At 44.1% G+C, this 18,680-nt stretch overlaps 1 protein-coding gene across 1 annotated transcript in view; it reads left to right on the top strand.

Moving 5' to 3' along the window:
* The window catches only part of LOC122787969, a 1,400,032-nt gene that overhangs the window by 290,796 nt on the left and 1,090,556 nt on the right, over nt 1-18,680 (top strand). Inside the window, exon 2 of the mRNA XM_044054898.1 lies at nt 13,769-13,915. Within this exon, the coding sequence (XP_043910833.1) occupies nt 13,769-13,915 (147 nt within the window). The remainder of the gene's footprint in view (nt 1-13,768; nt 13,916-18,680) is intronic.

Below are 18,680 nucleotides of genomic sequence, written 5' to 3' on the forward strand. Positions count from 1 at the left end.
CTCATGCCTCACGAGTGGTCTCTCAAGCAATCTATAGCGGAAGAGATATTTCTGGAATGGGGTCGTCCATGTTGCGATCTTTTTGCTACTCCCCAAAACAGCAAATGCCCAGACTTCTTCTGTCTCTTCCCTCTACCAGGCCATCCCCCCAGAGACGCTCTGACCCAGGATTGGCCCCAGGGACTTCTTTATGCCTTCCCTCCATTTCCTCTGATCCCTCAAGTTATCCAGAAAGCTACCGTTTTGAGAGCCAAATTGATTCTCATTGCCCCTTACTGGCCTCGACAAGTTTGGTTCCCGTTCCTCCATCATCACCTTTTGGTGCAGCCGTGGCATCTGGACCCAGTGCCAGATCTTCTGATTCACCAATCCGGTCAGCTGCACTGGTCTATCCCTTCTCTCAACCTCACAGCATGGTTGCTCCACTTCCTTCCTTAGCCAGGCTTCCTTTGATCTCTAACCCAGTTAGAGACATCATAGTAGCTTCTTTAAAATCCTCTACCAGGAGGATTTATACAAGCAAATGGAAATGTTTCTCTTATTGGGCTAAGGCCAAGAATATTGATCCTTTCACTGCCCCTGTTCAGGCAGTCCTGGACTTCTTAGCAGAGATTTTTCATGCAGGCTCCTCTTCTTCCACAGTCAGAGTTCAATTGGCTGCTATCTCCAACTTTCATGTCGGGGTCGCAGATCATAATATTATGTCCCATAGGCTCTGCAGGGCCTTCTTGAAAGGAATTTTCCTACTAAAGCCTCCAATCAGGAATCCTCCTCCTCAGTGGGATCTAAATTTAGTGCTGACATCCTTGATTCTTCCCTTCGAGCCAGCTGTTTCTTGTTCCCTGAAATTTCTTTCTTGGAAAACTTTATTCCTAGTGGCTATTACATCGCCAGGAGGGTGTCTGAACTTCATGCTCTATCGGTTCGACCCCTATTTGGTTTTTCACAAAGACAGAGTATCTTTGAGAACTAATCCGACCTTTTGCCTAAGGTCGCTTCAAAGACCAATTTGAATCAATCCATTGATCTCCCTGTATTTTTCCCAAACTATTCAGACAGAGCCGAACAAAAACTACATTATCTTGATGTCCACCGTCAACTCAGATATTATTTGGACAGAACAAAAAAATTTAGAAAATCTGATCCACTTTTTGTTTCCTATGGATATTAAGAAAGGCCTTCCTGTTTCTAAAGTGACCTTGTCCAGATGGCTTTCTTCGGTCATCTCTGAAATTTATCTGCTCAGGGGAAAACAGCTGTGCTCAAAACCTAAAGCACATTCAACTAGGAGCTTAGCTACTTCTACAGCCTTTCAAGCTAGACTTCCTTTAGACACTATTTGTGCAGCGGCCACTTGGGCCACTCCTCACACTTTTGTTTCCCATTACAAATTGGACTTGGCCTCCAGGGACAGAGCCAGTTTTGGCTCTACAGTCCTCAAGAGTCTGTTCCATTGAGCCACCCAGGATAGAGGTGCTAGGACGGTCCCATCAAGCAAGAATGAAGGCGAGATTGACAACTTAACATTAAGAAGTTATGTACCTACCATAACGCTCCATGTTAGTTGTCTTCTCGCCTTCTTTCTTCGACCCTCCTCCTTCCCCAGGCCTGGACAGACCTTGTTATAAGAAATTATTATGCTGAAGACCATTCAGACCTGGTCCTTCTTCCATCCTGTAAGTTTTCTTTCTTCCTTTTGGAAGTGTTTTATGCTTGGTGCTATTGCCCTTTGTCATCAAACGAGATCTGGGTACTTACCGCCTTGCATCATGGGATATGGGGCTGCCTCGAGCTGGTAAAAGTGACTCTCGAGCTTAGCAAGTGCCGAGTCGGAGCCGAGGGATCGGCTCCGAACCCATCAAGCAAGAAAGAAGGCGAGAGAAGACAACTAACATGGAACGTTATGGTAGGTACATAACTTCTTATTATTTCTCCCCAGAATTTTCCTAAGCTCCATTTTAGCAAATTAGATGGAATATGCATGGCAGCACAATCCTCCTCGTCTGCCAGTAGCCCCTTATTACTACAAATCCACCATTATTTCTTTTTTCATCTTCTGTTACTACTCAGCCTTTTTTAGCAATTAATGTAAGTACTCCCCTTTCCTTTGTCCCAGATATTCTACTGAATAACCATCCTGAAATCCTGCCTTTATCAAATTCACACACTCTTTTTCTTTCCAAATGAGTCTCCTGTAGCACAGCTATTTGCACTTTTTTAATATAGTTCACTACGCTTTCTTTTTTGTATTTATGTGTGAGACCATTCACATTCAAAAATATGAAAAGTGTTGCCACTACGATAAGAAATTATTTCCACCTATTATGTTTGTGTTACATGCACAGCTTATGCGCACTTTGATCAAAAAACTGTTGACTTCATGCTCCTCTTTCAGCTGTTTTTCTTGTGTAATATTTTTTATAGACAGAGTAGCCAGACATTGGTAACTCATTGCCCATTATGATTAATCTGAATCATGTCTCTGATACTGCCAGACTGTAAAGTTTTATGTGAAGAACAAGTCTGGAAGTCTGTGGTTTTATTACACAGATTTTTGTCACTTAGATGGACTAACCAACACCCCTACATGGTTGTTGTAGTCCTGCATTTCCTAGTGATATGGGAACTTCTTACACTATGGTTTTCTAAATAACAAATCAGACACTAGATTACTTTTAATGTCACAGGTAATAATTCTAAAGATGAATCATCTGGATAAATAGGAGTTTTATGGGTAATATTCCATGTATAGTTTGTCCTGCCACTTCAGAGATGGTGTAAGATACAAGCATCTAGTACAGCAGTATCTAGTCCAATATGTGTCGTTCCCATTGTTAGAGTAATGGGACTGTGTTGCAGGCTGTAAAATGTGTCACTGCATGCAGCATTTTATGATGTCAGTATTTTTACCAGGAAGATATAGGACTGGCTGGCTAAAAGAATAAGGATCGGCAGTATGGGTTGGACATAGCTAAGATCCATTCTCCATAATTTATTGTGGGTAGAAAGAAGTAATAGATGGCCTTACCAAAGCTTTCTTATTAACTAGAGTTATAACTTTACAGAGTTTGGTTTTCCAGTTTGACACATGATTAAGTTGCACTCTGTGCAGAAGTTCACATCTTCTCTGTATCCTGTTGGGTTTTTTCAGCGCTATATTTTCCTTCCACATCCCAAAGACACATTGTAAGTGAATTAGTGATGTTAAGTTGTCAATCTCGCCTTCATTCTTGCTGGATGGGTTCGGAGCCGACCCTCGGCTCCGACTTGGCCAATACTAAAGCTCGAGAGCTTATTCCACCGGTTCGAGGCTCCCCTATATCCCACAATACTAGGCGGTAACTACTCAGATCTCGTTTGTCGCTTAGCTGACGAGGTGCTTTCTTCTACCGGCTCTGGCAGGTTAGTGAGTTTTCTTGTGAAAAAACTTCAAATTTCTACCCCTATCTTTTCTATTTAGTTTAGTTTTTATACAGAGTATCCCTTTAGTTTAAATCGGGTCCCCCTTGTGTCTGAATTCCCGTTGTATCCCCTTTTTAACTTTTAGGCCTTTGGCCCACTCCCTTTTTTTCCCTGTCCTTTCAGTGTGACTGGATTTTTATTTGGTTAAAGGGTGTGTCTGTGTGCTGTGTTTGTGTTTCAAACAGCCCTTTTCAGGATGTCTAAAGACTCCAAGATCTCAGGCTTCAAGAAGTGTGATTTGTGCTGTCAGAAAATGTCTCTGACAGACGGTCACACTTCTTGTGTCTATTGCCTGGGACCTTTGCACCTGCAGGACTCATGTGCTGTTTGCCATGCATTCAGCCCTAGAGTCCTGCAGGAACGCAAAAACAAGCTCATACTTCAAGGCTTGTTAAAGCCTGAAGGCTCCCCGACCCAGTCTGTGTCGGGGAAGCCTTCTAAGACTTCCAGGCCGTTGGCTCCAGCTTCAGAGCTGTCTCCTGGGAGCATTAAAGCTGCTTTGACATCGGCTCCGGCTGGAGTCGATGTTTCGAAGTCTCATACCGTTACCTCGGCTCCGGCCGGAGCCGAGGTTGTCAAGACTCAGTTGGCTCCGATAGGCTTATTGGAGCCACCTTCAAAGAAGAGGTCTAGGTCCCCTTCCATCGGCTCCATCCACTCGGCTCCGGGATCCCCTCTTCTGTTGGAGCGGAGCCATAGGTCTCATTCCTCTCGGTCCTCCAGGCAGGCTGTCCGACCATGACTTACAAAGGATGATGAGTAGGGGCTCATCAGAGCCGTGGCTGTCGGTGCTTCGGAGCCGATACCTTCCCTTTCAGCTCCGTCGTCTGCTCCGATTTCCTCCTTGGAGGGATCTCAGCGCCGAGCTTCCCCTCATCAGCTCCGAGGGGGCGAGTGGCATCGGACTCTTGTCCGATCCCGTTCTCCCTCTTGGGGCGTCGGCGCTGGTGAGTTCAGCTCCGACATCGGCCTCGGAGCCGTCCCTGTCGGTGCCGGGGGGAGTCCTTGTTTCCTTGGAGCGGGGACCTCTGGCCTTGGCTGATAGGGGCGCCTTTGAGGTCATGCGGAGCATGCTAGACCCAGTGTCTGCCCCACAGTCAGCTCTGTCAGCTCCTCCCTCTTCAGTGCCTGTGGTGGTTTCTACCCACCCCCTTGTAACAGACCGTAGAGAGCCAGCTCCTCAGGTTTCCCCATTGGGAATATCCTCCTCTTCCGAGGCCTCTCCTGATCTGGTAGGAGAACCCCCTTGGAAGAGACAGTGCAAGAGGAAGCACATTGACTCCCCTGAGTCTATCACCTCTGACACCGACTTGGAGGAATCTGAAGGTTCCCCTTGGTCCCCCTCTGAGGATGTCTCTTTTGCTGACATCCTTGAAATCCTGAAACAGAGGGGGAACTGGCCTGCCCTTAACCCTTCAGAGGACGAGTTAGTTTACCTTGAGGCATTTGGCTCTTGCCCTTCCACCTCCTGGGTGTCCCCTCCCTTTGACCCCCTTATGGAAGTGGTGGCAAGGAAGGCTTGGACGGCCCCTGATTCAGTGGAACCTACCCCAAGGAGGCCATCAAAATTTATTACTGCCCCTAAAGAGAAAGAGTTTCTATCTAAAGGTGTCTCTGTTGATGCCATGGTGGTGGCCGCAGCCACTAAGAAGGAGTTAGCCGATCCTTCGGTACCTGTCCATCCTCCTAATAAGGAGTCTAGGACCATGGACAGGTACGGTAAGCGGATATTTTCATCAGCGACCTTTTCCATGCGGTTGCTGAACTACTTGTGTCACTTCACCCGTCTCCAGAGGGATTTGCTCAATGATATGGGTGAGACCATGCAGGATCCAACAGCTGAGGGGTTCCAAGACAAAATGAACTCCCAGTTGGCAACCCTGAATTCGATTGTCAACTCCTCCATGCGGCTTATCTCATATGCAGCTGATGGGGCGAGTAGGGCCGCAGGCACAGGTGTAGCTTTACGACGTCACGCCTGGATGCGGCTTTGCAACTTTGCGGACCCTTTCAAGGCGTCCTTCACCAATTCCCCCTTTGATGGCTCAACGTTGTTTGGACCTCAGGTGAAGGATACATTGACTAGGTGCGAGCAGGAAGGTAAGACTCTCTCTGCCGTGGGAGTCCATTTTTCTACCCCTTCTAGACCTTATCCAAAAGGTCAGAGGGGAGGAAAAATGTGGTTCCGCAAACCACAGGGAGTCTCATCTGACGCACAAGGTCGATTCCCCTCTAGAGGCAGAGGGGGGAATAACAATAGACGCCGCCCTTGGGGCAGAGGTGGTCCGCAAAACCAGGGTAGCAGAGAAACTTTCTCTGATAAACCCTTTCAGCATCCCTGAGGAGCTGCCCGGCTGTCCACCTTCGGAGGCAGTCGGGGGAAGATTATCACTGTACCCAAAAGCCTGGCTTTCCCTCACGCAAGACAAATGGGTACAGTCAGTCATATCCGAGGGTTACAAAATTCCCTTTATTCAAATCCCATCCCAACCCAAAGGATCCCTTCCAGATGTTCCACCCAGTCTAAGGGAACAAGCAGCATTAGAAATATCAAAGCTGCTGTCAAAAAGAGCTATCCAATCAGTCCCAGCAGACCAGCAAGGATCCGGAATCTACTCCAAATTCTTTTTGGTACCAAAAAAAACAGGGGACTGGAGACCAATACTGGATCTCAGCAAGTTAAACAATTATATCAAAAAAACAAAATTCCGGATGGTCACGCTACAGTCCATTCTACCCTTCTTGGGTCAGGACAATTGGATGTGCTCGATAGACCTTCAGGATGCGTACTACCATATCAAAATGCACAGACGCTCCAGGAGGTTTCTCCGCTTCAGGCTGGGAGCCAGTCACTACCAGTTCAGAGCCCTGCCCTTTCATCTCACTACAGCCCCCCGAGTGTTTACCAAATGCATGGCAGTGGTTGCGGCTCACTTGAGACGTCAAGGATTCCAGGTATTTCCATATTTAGACGACTGGCTCCTTACTGCCACCACCAGACATCAACTACTTCTGTCCAGAGACTTCACTATCCAAACTTGCCAAGCTCTAGGCATTTCAATAAATTTCGAAAAATCTGCATTGTTGCCTTGTCAATCTATTACCTTTATAGGCGCCACCTTAGACACACTCAATCTTTCAGCCAGACTTACAGAGCAAAGAGTGTCAGACATCCGCAAGCAAGTTTACCTTCTCTTACAATGCAACAAAGTCAAAGCCAGACTAGTTTTAAAGGTATTAGGACTCATGGCAGCAGCTATCCCCCTTCTCCCCTTAGCTCGCTTCCACATGAGGATCCTCCAATGGATGCTGTTTACTCAATGGTCCTTCCAACAGCTCCCGATGTCCCACACCATATTGATAACTCAATCATGCAAGAATCAACTGTCTTGGTGGATCACATCATCTCAGGTTCTCCAAGGAAGACCCTTCACTCATCCCCCCCCAGTTGCCACGTTGACAACAGACGCCTCCCAGATTGGGTGGGGGGGGGGCATTATCAGGGCAGGACAGTCCAGGGCACGTGGCAACCTTTCGAGTGCCACTTGCACATAAATGTCTTGGAGATGAGAGCAGTGCTTTTAGCGTTGCAAGCCCTTCACGACTCTCTTCCCACAGGGACTATTGCAATTCAGACGGACAACATGTCCGTAGTGTGGTACATCAACAAACAAGGCGGAACCAGATCATACCCCTTATGTCGAGAGGCACTCAGACTTTGGCAGTGGGCGATTTCTTCTCAGCGTTTTCTGATAGCAACGCACATTCCCGGGAAGTCCAATGTGATTGCGGACAAGTTGAGCAGGGCCATTCTCATGCCTCACGAGTGGTCTCTAAAAAAAATCAGTGCTGGAAGAAGTCTTTCAAAGATGGGGCCAGCCTTGCTGCGATCTTTTTGCTACTCCTCAAAACAGCAAGTGTCACGACTTCTTCACTCTCTTCCCATTACCAGGCCATCCCACCAGAGACGCTCTAGTCCACAATTGGCCCCGGGGACTTCTGTATGCTTTCCCCCCCTTTCCACTGATCTCTCAATTAATTCAGAAAGCTATCGCCTTGAGAGTCACCATGATCCTCATTGCCCCTTACTGGCCTTGACAGATATGGTTTCCGTTCCTCCATCATTACCTGTTGGAGCAGCCTTGGCATCTGGACCCAGTGCCAGATCTTTTGACCCACCAGTCGGGCCAGCTGCACCACTCCCTTCAATCTCTCAACCTCACAGCATGGTTTCTCCGATTCCTACCCTAGCCAGGCTTCCCTTAATCTCTCATTCGGTCCATAACATCCTGATAGCCTCTCACAAGTCTTCTACCAGGAGGATTTATAATAGTAAGTGGAAACGTTTTTCCTTCTGGGCAGCATCAAAAAATATAGACCCCTTCGCTGCACCTATCCAGTCTATCCTAGACTTTCTGGCAGAGCTTTTTCATTTAGGCTCTTCCTCATCTACCATTAGAGTACAACTAGCTGCTATATCTAACTTTCATGTAGGTGTCTCGGACTCCAGTATCATGTCCCATAAACTCTGCAAAGCCTTTTTAAGAGGTGTTTTTCTGCTCAAGCCCCCAATCAAAGATCCCCCACCTCAATGGGACTTGAATTTGGTCCTAGCATCCTTGATTCTCCCCCCCTTCGAACCAGCGGCTTCATGCCCTCTTAAGTTGCTCTCATGGAAAACACTTTTTCTAGTAGCCATAACATCAGCTAGAAGGGTATCTGAACTTCATGCTCTTTGCAGTCGTCCTCCTTACTTAGTTTTCCATAAAGACAGGGTGTCCCTCCGGACTAATCCGTCCTTCTTGCCTAAGGTTTCCTCTGAGGCAAACCTAAACCAGACGATTGATCTCCCCGTCTTCTTCCCTGATTATTCCAACAGGTCAGAACAAAAGTTACATTTTCTAGATGTTCACCGCCAACTTAGATATTATTTAGACAGGACTAAACAGTTCAGGAAATCTGATCAGCTTTTCCTGTCTTATGTGGAAGGGAAATTGGGCCTTCCAGTTACTAAAGTGTCCCTATCAAGATGGTTTACCTCTATAATTACCTTCATCTATGAAATCAGACATCAAAAACTGCCTTCAAGACCTAGAGTTCATTCAACTAGGGCATTAGCTACATCTGTAGCTTTTCAGGACAGGCTACCAATAGATTCCATTTGTGCAGCAGCCACATGGGCTTCTCCTCATACCTTTATTTTGCATTACAAATTGGATATGGCCTCCAGAAACCGTGCCAGCTTTGGTTCCACTGTTCTCAAGAGTCTGTTCCGATAGGCCACCTGGGGTAAGGTGCTAGGGACGCGGTCCCATCCAGCAAGAATGAAGGCGAGATTGACAACTTAACATTAAGAAGTTATGTACCTACCATAATGTTCCATGTTAGTTGTCTTCTTCTCGCCTTCTTTCTTGCGTCCCACCCTCCTTCCCCCTAGCCTGAACAGACCGATAGGAATATTTGGGATCTTCCATTGGGATTTTTTCCTTCCCACATGTTCTACCACCTCTAGTCTCCCTTTTTATGTTTGTGGTAGTTTACCTACAGTTTTATATATAGAGGTGGGTTATTTTTCTCTCTTCTCTCTTCTCCATTCTATGGAGACCAGAACTGCTTGGTTTTAGCTATCAAACAAGATCTGAGTAGTTACCGCCTAGCATTGTGGGATATAGGGGAGCCTCGAGTCAGTGGAATAAGCTCTCGAGCTTTAGTATTGGCCGAGTCGGAGCCGAGGGTCGGCTCCGAACCCATCCAGCAAGAAAGAAGGCAAGAAGAAGATAACTAACATGGAACGTTATGGTAGGTACATAACTTCTTATTCATCCATATTACTCGCCATTGTATGCATCATGTGAGAATGAATATGTGCGCACTGCAACAAGTTAGCGCCCCTTTCAGAATTTGCTCTTTTGCTTTGCATCTACTGCATGATTGCTGCTGGGGTAAACTTCAACCACCCTGCATTCCTGAATAAAATTATGCAAGTAATTGGAGAATGGCCGAAAGAATGAATAAATGAATGAGTGAATGAATGCACACATGTATGGAAGAAAATTAGATCCTTAAATAGAAAGGCAACTCCAAGGCAAGTCTGAGATTAAAGTCATACTGGAAAAAGTGGATGACATTGCTGCAGCAGTGCGGGGTAATTCATGTTTTGTACTGATGGGAAGGGGTTTAAAGTTGTTTACTAGCATCTAATTAGGTGGATGTAACTACTTAAGGGGAACAACCCTGGGTGAAAAGGCAGTTATGGTTAGTGGGAGTAATGATTTGGTACATCTGCTGTGTTTTAGCATGACAGTAAACTCAGTATCACTGCTAAGCAAAGAACTAGGTTCCAAGTCTGGAATGAACTGTCCAGCCTTGAGGCCCAGAACCTTGATGAGCAGTGATTGTTTGGCATCTTGATGGTCTCAAGTTACATGCTATGGATCAGTTGACTTACTCAAATGCTATAAACGTGACTGAGTGATACTGAGATAGAGGTTAGGGAGGACTTAGATGGCTGTGAGTGCTGCTGATACGAGTACTTACAGGACAGTGTCAGAAAAATTGAGGAGTGAATTTGAAGTGGGGTGATAGAAATCCTTACTTATTAGAGTATGATCCTGTCTGCTGATGCTGTACAAAGCAAACTTTGACCTTTCTGTTTAAGATTGTTGTCAAAGAACTTGATGTCTCCACATTCAAAATTCAGGTCTTTTTTGTTTATGCCTAGGTGTGACTGGTTGGAAAGCCTGCCTGTAGAACAAACATACATTTTAATAAGATGTTAGAAAACTGGAATAATCACCTACAGCAATGGAAAATTGAAGAAACAAACAAAACTTAAAAGAGAAAATAAAAAAGTGCTTATTAATGATAATCTTTTTTGTCGTATTAGCAATACTTCTACAGTCTGATTTTACAAGTCATTTACATGACTTTAACAAATTAATTAATATCTCATGATATAAAAATACCAATAAACACAGCTATTTACTCCTTTCTAAAAATTCTGTAAAGATCCTTCATACGTAAAAACTTTTAAAATAACATTGCGTTTTCAAAACTTTTTTTTAATTCCATGGGATTCTGAGAGATTTTGTCCACCAGTGCTAATTTTGGGTTTGTCAATTAGCATAATGGCAAAAGTCTTTGATTCAGATAGAAGATAAAGTTGTAAGGGGTTCATCTGATTAGCAGCTAAGTACCATGCCACTAAATCAAACAGTATGTTAGACCTGATTGTGCTAATATTCTTCTTACTACTAGCCAACGCATTATGGTGGCATAGGCAGTCCCAACACAGGTGCATACACACACACACACACACACACACACACACACACACACACACACACATACACATGTGCAGTCACATACAGATACCCATGCACACAACTACATGTCCCCAGATTTCACCCCCACACATACAGATATCCACGCAGCTGCAAGCATCCTCCTACCGACACACTCCCACGGAACCACTCACATCCTCTCCCACATACATTAGAACTCAAATACACACATACCCACACACACACACTGTCAGGGATAGTGTCTTGATACCTACCTGTATTTGCAGAGCAAGCTTCGACCACTCCCATAAGTATGAATGGGTGAAGGTTTACTTTTTCCTCCCTGTGAGAAAATTATCTTGAGAAAGTGATTCTCTGACTCATTCTACTGCAGTATTCTGCTGCCATCATCATTTAAGGGGAGAGCACATGGCTAATTTGGATTACCTTATCTCCTAGACTGACACATTTTCATACAGCTTGACCAGCAAGACTGCCTTCTGTGCTATGGTAACTTCAAGAGAAAAACTGTAGTGGGACAGTGGTTCACGTATTGCTCAGAATGATCTATTTCAAGTGATTGAATGGCGAGAATGTTGAAGCCCACTCAGTTGAGACCACACATCTGCAAAATGAACACCGTCATTAAATACTATAGTTGATCAGTAACTCAGACGTCACCGTGCACATGTATGTATTTATCTAGTGCGCAAAGCTGAGCTGCTGGCTGACTATTCGATGAGTTGAACTTCAATTAAGTTGGCTTTCGTCAAATGCAATGTTCAAAACTGTGGTCTCGATGGACTGGGTTTCAAAATTATTGACGTTCAGTCAATTCAAATAGATCCACTCAGAAAAGAGGCTTCCATCCTGGTAACCCTGTCTGAATCCCAGGGCACATTTTGTAGTTAACAGACATTCTGAGACCTGGTTAAACAAATGCATTTAGTTTAATTTCAGACTGGTGCTCCTTGAGCTATTGTTCTTCTTTCATCTTCAACAATATCATCCACCATATGGGAAATAAATTTTTTAAAACCCACACACAGTTTTGTAGTTCATAGTTATATATTAGGCTAATGACCACCAAGGCCTTTATAAACCTGGCCGTGCAGTCCAACCTAATTGTGTCCCTGTGTATCATGGGGATTTATTATGAGGGGTGTATGTTAACTGGGAAATTTCTAGAGGTTGTGGGGGGTGTTAGTTTGGGCATTACTGTCTGACTCTGTCTATCAAATTCATGAGGGATCAGACCCGGGTGAATTTTCGATTTCTCATTCATTGGTCAAGGTTATACTAAAATAGGGTTAGGAATGGACTCTGCTCCACATGGATGGGGAGCCTGTTCCAGAATATGGGGATCCTCTGAGACATATATCTGCTTTTGTTAACATATCTCATTTATATCACACTAAAATTTTAATCCTTGGATCTGATGGTTTTAATGCTGTTCATTTTGCAGATGTGCAAAAAGTCCATCAGAGCTGAATCCAAGGATGCCTTGTATGCCAGTCATAGATCGCCTCTCAGTAACCTGTAGGAGACAGAGTATAAGAGATAGGGTTTTATGGTGATCCATACAGTACAATGTGTTTATGCCCTGGATTCCCTGGTAAGGAACCTTTGTGGGCATTCCAGCTGTTGCGTATGTTTGGTCAGGTATATGCTGAAGGAGGCATTATACTCAGTGATGGGTTTGACAAGGGCCGAATAAAATGGCAGTATCACTTCCTTGGACTTGGATCCCATGCACTTACTTGTAAGTTGGGTGACAATAAATTGATTTACTTACTACCTTGGCAACATGCTGGTCAAAGGCCAGATTACTGTCCACATATGTTCCCAGATCCCTGACTACTGGGTCAACTCTTAGGGGTGTCTTATCAATGGAGTAGTTAGCCTGGGTGGCAGTTTTATCAAAAGGCACTATAATGCATTTCTTGACATTGAGTTTTAGTCAGTGACTTTGGCTTCAGTCATTTGTATGTGTCAGACCCTCCTGTAAGATGTTTGTGTCATGGGGGAAATCTGTGATAGCTCCCAATTTGCAGTCACCTGTGAACTTGTTCAGCCAAAGGCCCTTGACATTAGACTTTACCTCTGAGAAGTAGATGCCAAATAGGAGTGGTCCCAGCACAGAGCCCTGAGATCCCTGCCAGTGACTGGTCTCTTAGTGGAGGTGGTATCTCCAATCTTGACTTCTTGGGTTCTCTCTCTCTGAGCCAGCTAGCAACCCAGTGAGTTAGATCGTTTTTTTTCCCAGTTTGGTGAGTTTGTCAACTATATCTTAGTGGGTATTGTATCAAATGTCTTAGCCAGGTCCAGGTAGGCAGTATGCATCATTTTCTCCTCATCCATTGCCTTGGTGACCTTCTCAAAGAAGTTCACCCGGTTTAGAAGACACAATCTTCCCTTGACCAAGCTAAATTGAGTCGGTATAGTGTCTGAAGGTCTTTGTTCATGATTTCCATGATAATTTGTTCCACAGCTTTGCATACTAGACTAGTCAGACTAATAGGTCTGTAGTTTCCAGGGCTGGTTGATGGTCTACCCTTGTGAAGTGTGATAACATTTGCAGTCCTCCATTGCTGGCTATGCTTTGCCAAAGCATCATGAACATTTTTTTCTGTTTCATAGTATATGTATGTTTATACATACATCCTACTACTAATTTTCAAGATGTTTTTCCTATATAAAAAGCTTTGCATGTTGTGCGTACTGCAGAATACATCACATACTATGAGTTATGGACACAATTGTGCTACATAAGAAGTACAAGTTACAACACACACACACACACACACACACACACAAACACTAAAGCATTGTCATACTTTATTTCAATGTTGGATGACCTGAATATATTGACATAGATAGCACTAACACATCTATTACAATTGAATACAGAAAAGAACGGAAAGAAGAAGAATATTTCTCTGAGGATGCATATCCTGATATATAAGCAATCATCTTTCTGGTTAGAGTAGCATATTTATGGTGTCATTTTGCTCTGGTTACAGGTTTATGAAGAAGTAAGTTCTGCTCTTGCTCTGGAGGTAGAGGTTCATCTGCAAGAGCCTTATCAAAGACAGATGATTTTCGAGTTTTTGGGCAAACATTTTGTTCAGAAATACTTCAGTACCTATCCTAACAGACCTAGTCTACTGGTAAGTGTATCTTTCCTTCTGTCTTTTAAACATTGTATTTTCTGGGGATCTGTTTGTGATACGAAACACTGAAGACCCAACGACAATAAAATGATCTGCATTGGTATCATATAGCAGGGAAAATGAGATACACATTTCTTGTTTGTGGCTCCCTTGTGGTCCAAAGTTTTGTCAGAAAATTTCCTTATTTAAATAAAAAATAAAAGTGCATTATGGTCTTCTGGCTTTTTCATCTTGCAGTGTTATAATTCAGCATCCTTATGTATGACTTTCAGAATATTTGAACTGCTTGAATACTATGATGTTTCCTCTGTGTGTCTTCCATTTTCTGTTCTGAAGCATTTTGCTCTCTCTTGAAATCTTCTTCTTGAGGAAGTTGTTATGCAGTATGTCCACCATTCCACTTGAGAAGTGGTTCTGAACTGTTTCCTGAAAATCTCTGGCTCCTTTTTAATGTAATTATCCTTGCAGTTTTACTGCCATTATTCTGAAGAGACCTTTCCCAGTTATTAATACTGTGAAGATATGTGAAGGCTGCCAGCCTAGCTAGCTAGAATTTTGTAGATAATTCTATGTCTTTGTAAATCTTAATAAAAGCCATAGGCTTGTTCTCTTAAATGTGAGAAGACTGTATTGGATGTTGAACTGAAAAAGTGTAACAACAGTGCACTCTGTGGTAAGAACGCTGATAAGTCAAGCATTTTATGACTGTTTGATCTCAGGGCTTGGAGCTGTGGTGTCTGAACCAGCAGGTTTTTTCTATTGTTTTGAGACCAGAGTTAATTGCTAGACTTTACATATATAATGTCTTTAATTGCTGTGGTTTCCTGACCAGGTGCAAGCTTACTAAAAATGTAAATGTAGAGTTTCTGTTAGCCTGGGAAACCAGAGAATTGTTAAGAATGATGTAATCTAAAATGAGTCAGCAGGATGTGTTATCAATTTAAGGACAGAAAGAAAGGAGCATTTTGGATTTTGTCTAAAGCTGACAACAACTCACCAGTACTCTGCTTTGCTCTATATGTAAGTTTATTTAGAACTGTGATTTCTCTTAGATATAGATAGAAAATAGTAAGTTTAGTCTAGCTGTTTTCTGTATTGATGTCAGAACTATTCTAATTTATTATTTTAAGCATTTTCCTGTGATCTCTGAACTTTTGACTACCACTGTTTAGTAAGAAGTATTGTCTTGTGTTTTTTATTTATTACTAAATATTTTTAAACCTTTCAACTGTGGCTGTTTTGTGTAAAGATAACTTAAGCTGTAGAGTACATTGCATGTATATAGTGATACTGGCCAAGCCACTCCAATAGCTTTAGCCATGGGTCACACTTACTGTTTGGATAATAATATTGCACAGTAATAATCGGACACCCTTTGGTAAGGGCCTTTTTAGTAGCTGATATTCGTGGTTGGTAGCAACTGGTACTACCTTGTAGTCTGGCAGGAAGGGGCATAGCTGGAGAACCTGTGCTAGCCTTCCCCAGTAGTGTCTGTGTGGTTATATACAACTCGTATCTCAAAGTGTGTGTGTGTGTCAGCTACTTGAGCAGGGACAGGAAGCACTGGTTGAACAGAGAGGGTGCCTGAGGTTTTAGCTTAACCACTAGGCTGAGATCTGGATCCTATAGCTGTGCCAGTGGGGAGTCTTATTGGGGATCTGGAGAGAAAGAGAGAAACCAGCCCCAGACTGACTGTGATTTCTGTGTGCTCTTAAAGGAAATTGTACTTTACTGTGTGTGTATTTGTTATCCTTCCCAATGTGGACGCCCCTCACTGGTGTTAGTGGTGAGGATTGAGGCTCCTTGAGTACTGGGCCAGTGCAAGGGTGTCACATATTAATTGGTGGCTGTGGTGGGATATCCACACCACATATTAATTGGTTGGCAATTGGCTTGTAGTGATGTGGATAGTGAATTCCTGTAGCTTGTGTACAGTGATCACTGAAGGTGTTTTTGTACTCTAAATCAGCCACGCAGTTAATATTCAGAGTTCAGTTCACAATTGTTTTATTTTTTTTTGTTAGGTTAGTTAGTCAGGGAGAGCAGGCAAGGATGACAGCAGAGGAGTATGGCAAGCTGTCAAGGAGCCATTTGGCTGAAATGTGCCAGGCTAAGGGACTGGTGCATGGAAACCTGACTACAGCAGGCATGGTTGCAGCTCCAGTCACAGCTGCATCTGAAAACAGCAATCAGAAGGATGATCAGACTGGCAGTGGAGGTGTACAACACTCACAAAACGGACAGCTCAACCTTTCTGCAGAGGACTTAAAAATCCATCTGGAGCTAAAGAGACTTGAGTTGGAGACCATGCCTTTGGAAACAGACACAGCAGAGACTGAGACATCTCCAGGCTGAGGAGAATAAGAAACTGCTATACCTGGAAGCTGAGGAAAAGGAGAGGCAGGGGCAGTATGAAAAGGAGATGCTGACTCTTCACCAGAGTATTGGAGGTAATGGGGAAGTGAATAACTGGACCCCAGAAGCACAAAAGGTCAGTAAATGCCTTCTGCAGTTTACAGAGGGGGATAACTTTGATAGTTTCATTCATAAGTTTGAGAGGATATGTAAACAGTATGATGTTGACCAAAGGCCCTGGATGTACAGTTCTTGACCCCCTTACTCCATGATAAAGCTGTAACTATTTTCTTCAAAATGTCTGACATTGACTGTTTAACTATAATGTTGTAAAGAATTGTTTGTTAGAAATTTTTAAGCTAACACCTGAAACTTTTAAGAAAAAGTTTATTGAGCATAGATGTAAGGCAGATGAAAGTGCGTGTGAATATGTTGCTGAACTGAGCACTTATTTTCATAGGTGGGTGAGTGGATGTCAAATCACCACTTTTGAATGGCTGGCAGACCTTTTGGTGAGGGAACAAGCCCTTAGCACTTTGCCTGAGGACATGAGGATCTGGTTAGCTGATAAACAATGTGCTACTTCAGATGAGTTGGGGAAGAAGGGAGACCTATACCTAGCAAGCAGGGCATCCATGCACAGGAAAGGGACCCCCACTACTGCTCATGGGTCTAAAGGAACCCATGGTGGGCAGCCCAGACTGCCCCAACATAATCTGCCAGTAGCAGGGGAAGCCACTAGTCCAGGTACACATCCAGGACCTAGGGTTAAATGTTTTTATGCAACCAGTGGGGCCATGTGGCATACAGATATCCATGGAGGCAAGGTGGGGAACAAAAGGTGAGGGAGCCAGTAAGTGGGAAAGACAAAATGCCAATAGTAGGTTGCCTTCAGACAACAAGGGTACCAAACTGTCACAAGAGGTTATATCCTATTGTAGTGAATGGCAAAAAGGCCATTGCTAAGAGAGACACAGCCTCTGACATAACCATTGTAAAGCCTGCAATGGTTACAGAGAAGCACTACTTGCCTGGGCAGTATACTCCAGTCAGAGCTTTAGGAGGGACCTCATTCCAAATACCTTTGGCTAGGGTTCACATTGACTGGGAGGGTGGAAAAGGAAACCAGCAAGTAGGTGTGTTTGAGGATATCCCTGCAGATGTCCTGATAGGGAATGATTTTGATAATGCAGTACCATCTGTTCATGCAGTTACATGCAGTCAGGCTTGGAGACAAGCATGTGGGTCTGGTAGCCTGGGGGAGACCCAGTCAGACCGCATACTTGCAGCCAGGACTGGTGAGGTGGTTACTTCATGGCTGGAGCTAATCTGTAACAGTGAAACTGAAGGTAAGCCACAGCTGCTTGTGGGTACTGATCTTCCCTTGGACAGAGTGACTGCAAAGGTAGAAGTTAGTAGTAGTACCCAGGCTGACAGTGAGGCACTGCTGTCAGAGGATACCAGACTTTCTGTGGAAGGGGAGCTGGGAAGAGTTACAAAGAGAGAGTTGAGACAGGCTCAGCTGTCAGACCCTACATTGCAAGGCCTGAGGCAGGTAGCTAGTGAGGCACCTGATTCTCAAGGGAAGGGGGAATCTGTATACTGAGACAAAGGGTTACTGTATAGAGAGTGGACCCGTGAGGGAGGGCTAGAAGGTGAGAGGATATAGCAGTTGGTAGTGCCCAGAGCGTACCATCTGGTGCTTCTAGCCATAGCCCATGACATTCCCTTTGCAGGTCATATGGGCATAAAATGTACAAAGAGACATATTATGCAGAACTTCTATTATCCTGGAATTTCCAGAGATGTAACAGGGTACTGCAGGACCTGTGAGCAGTGTCAAAAGGTAGGCAGGGCAGGAGACAAGGCGAGAGCTCCTTTGATGCCATTGCCTGTGATTGAAGAGCCATTTCAGAGAGTAGCTATGAATATTGTGGGGCCTCTGAGTACCCCAAGTTCCACAGGGAAAAAGTATATCCTAGTGCTAGTAGATTATGCTACAAGATACTCTGAGGCAGTAACTTTGTCCTCCATTGAGGCAGAAAAGGTGGCAAATGCTTTGTTAGAGATTTTCAGCAGGGTAGGTTTCCCAAAAGAAATACTGACTGACTGAGTGCCAATTTCATATCCGACCTGCTGGCTTGTCTGTGGAAGTACTGCGGGGTGAAGCACCTGAATACCATGTCCTACCATCCTCATACTAATGGTCTGGTTGAGATGTTAAATTCTACAATCAAGTTCATGCTGCAGGTATTTGCAGACCAGTTTAAGAGGGAGTGGGACAAATATTTGCCCCATCTGTTGTTTACGTACACAGAGGTTCCCCAGGAATCCACAGGGTTTTCACTCTTTGAGTTGCTGTATCTGTATAGGGTGAGAAGACCTCTTGATTTAATTTGTGTTGAGT

The sequence above is a fragment of the Protopterus annectens genome, chromosome 13.part0 (assembly GCF_019279795.1).
Source record: "Protopterus annectens isolate FY-2018-M chromosome 13.part0, PAN1.0, whole genome shotgun sequence".
In the NCBI taxonomy this organism is placed as follows: Eukaryota; Metazoa; Chordata; order Ceratodontiformes; family Protopteridae; genus Protopterus; species Protopterus annectens.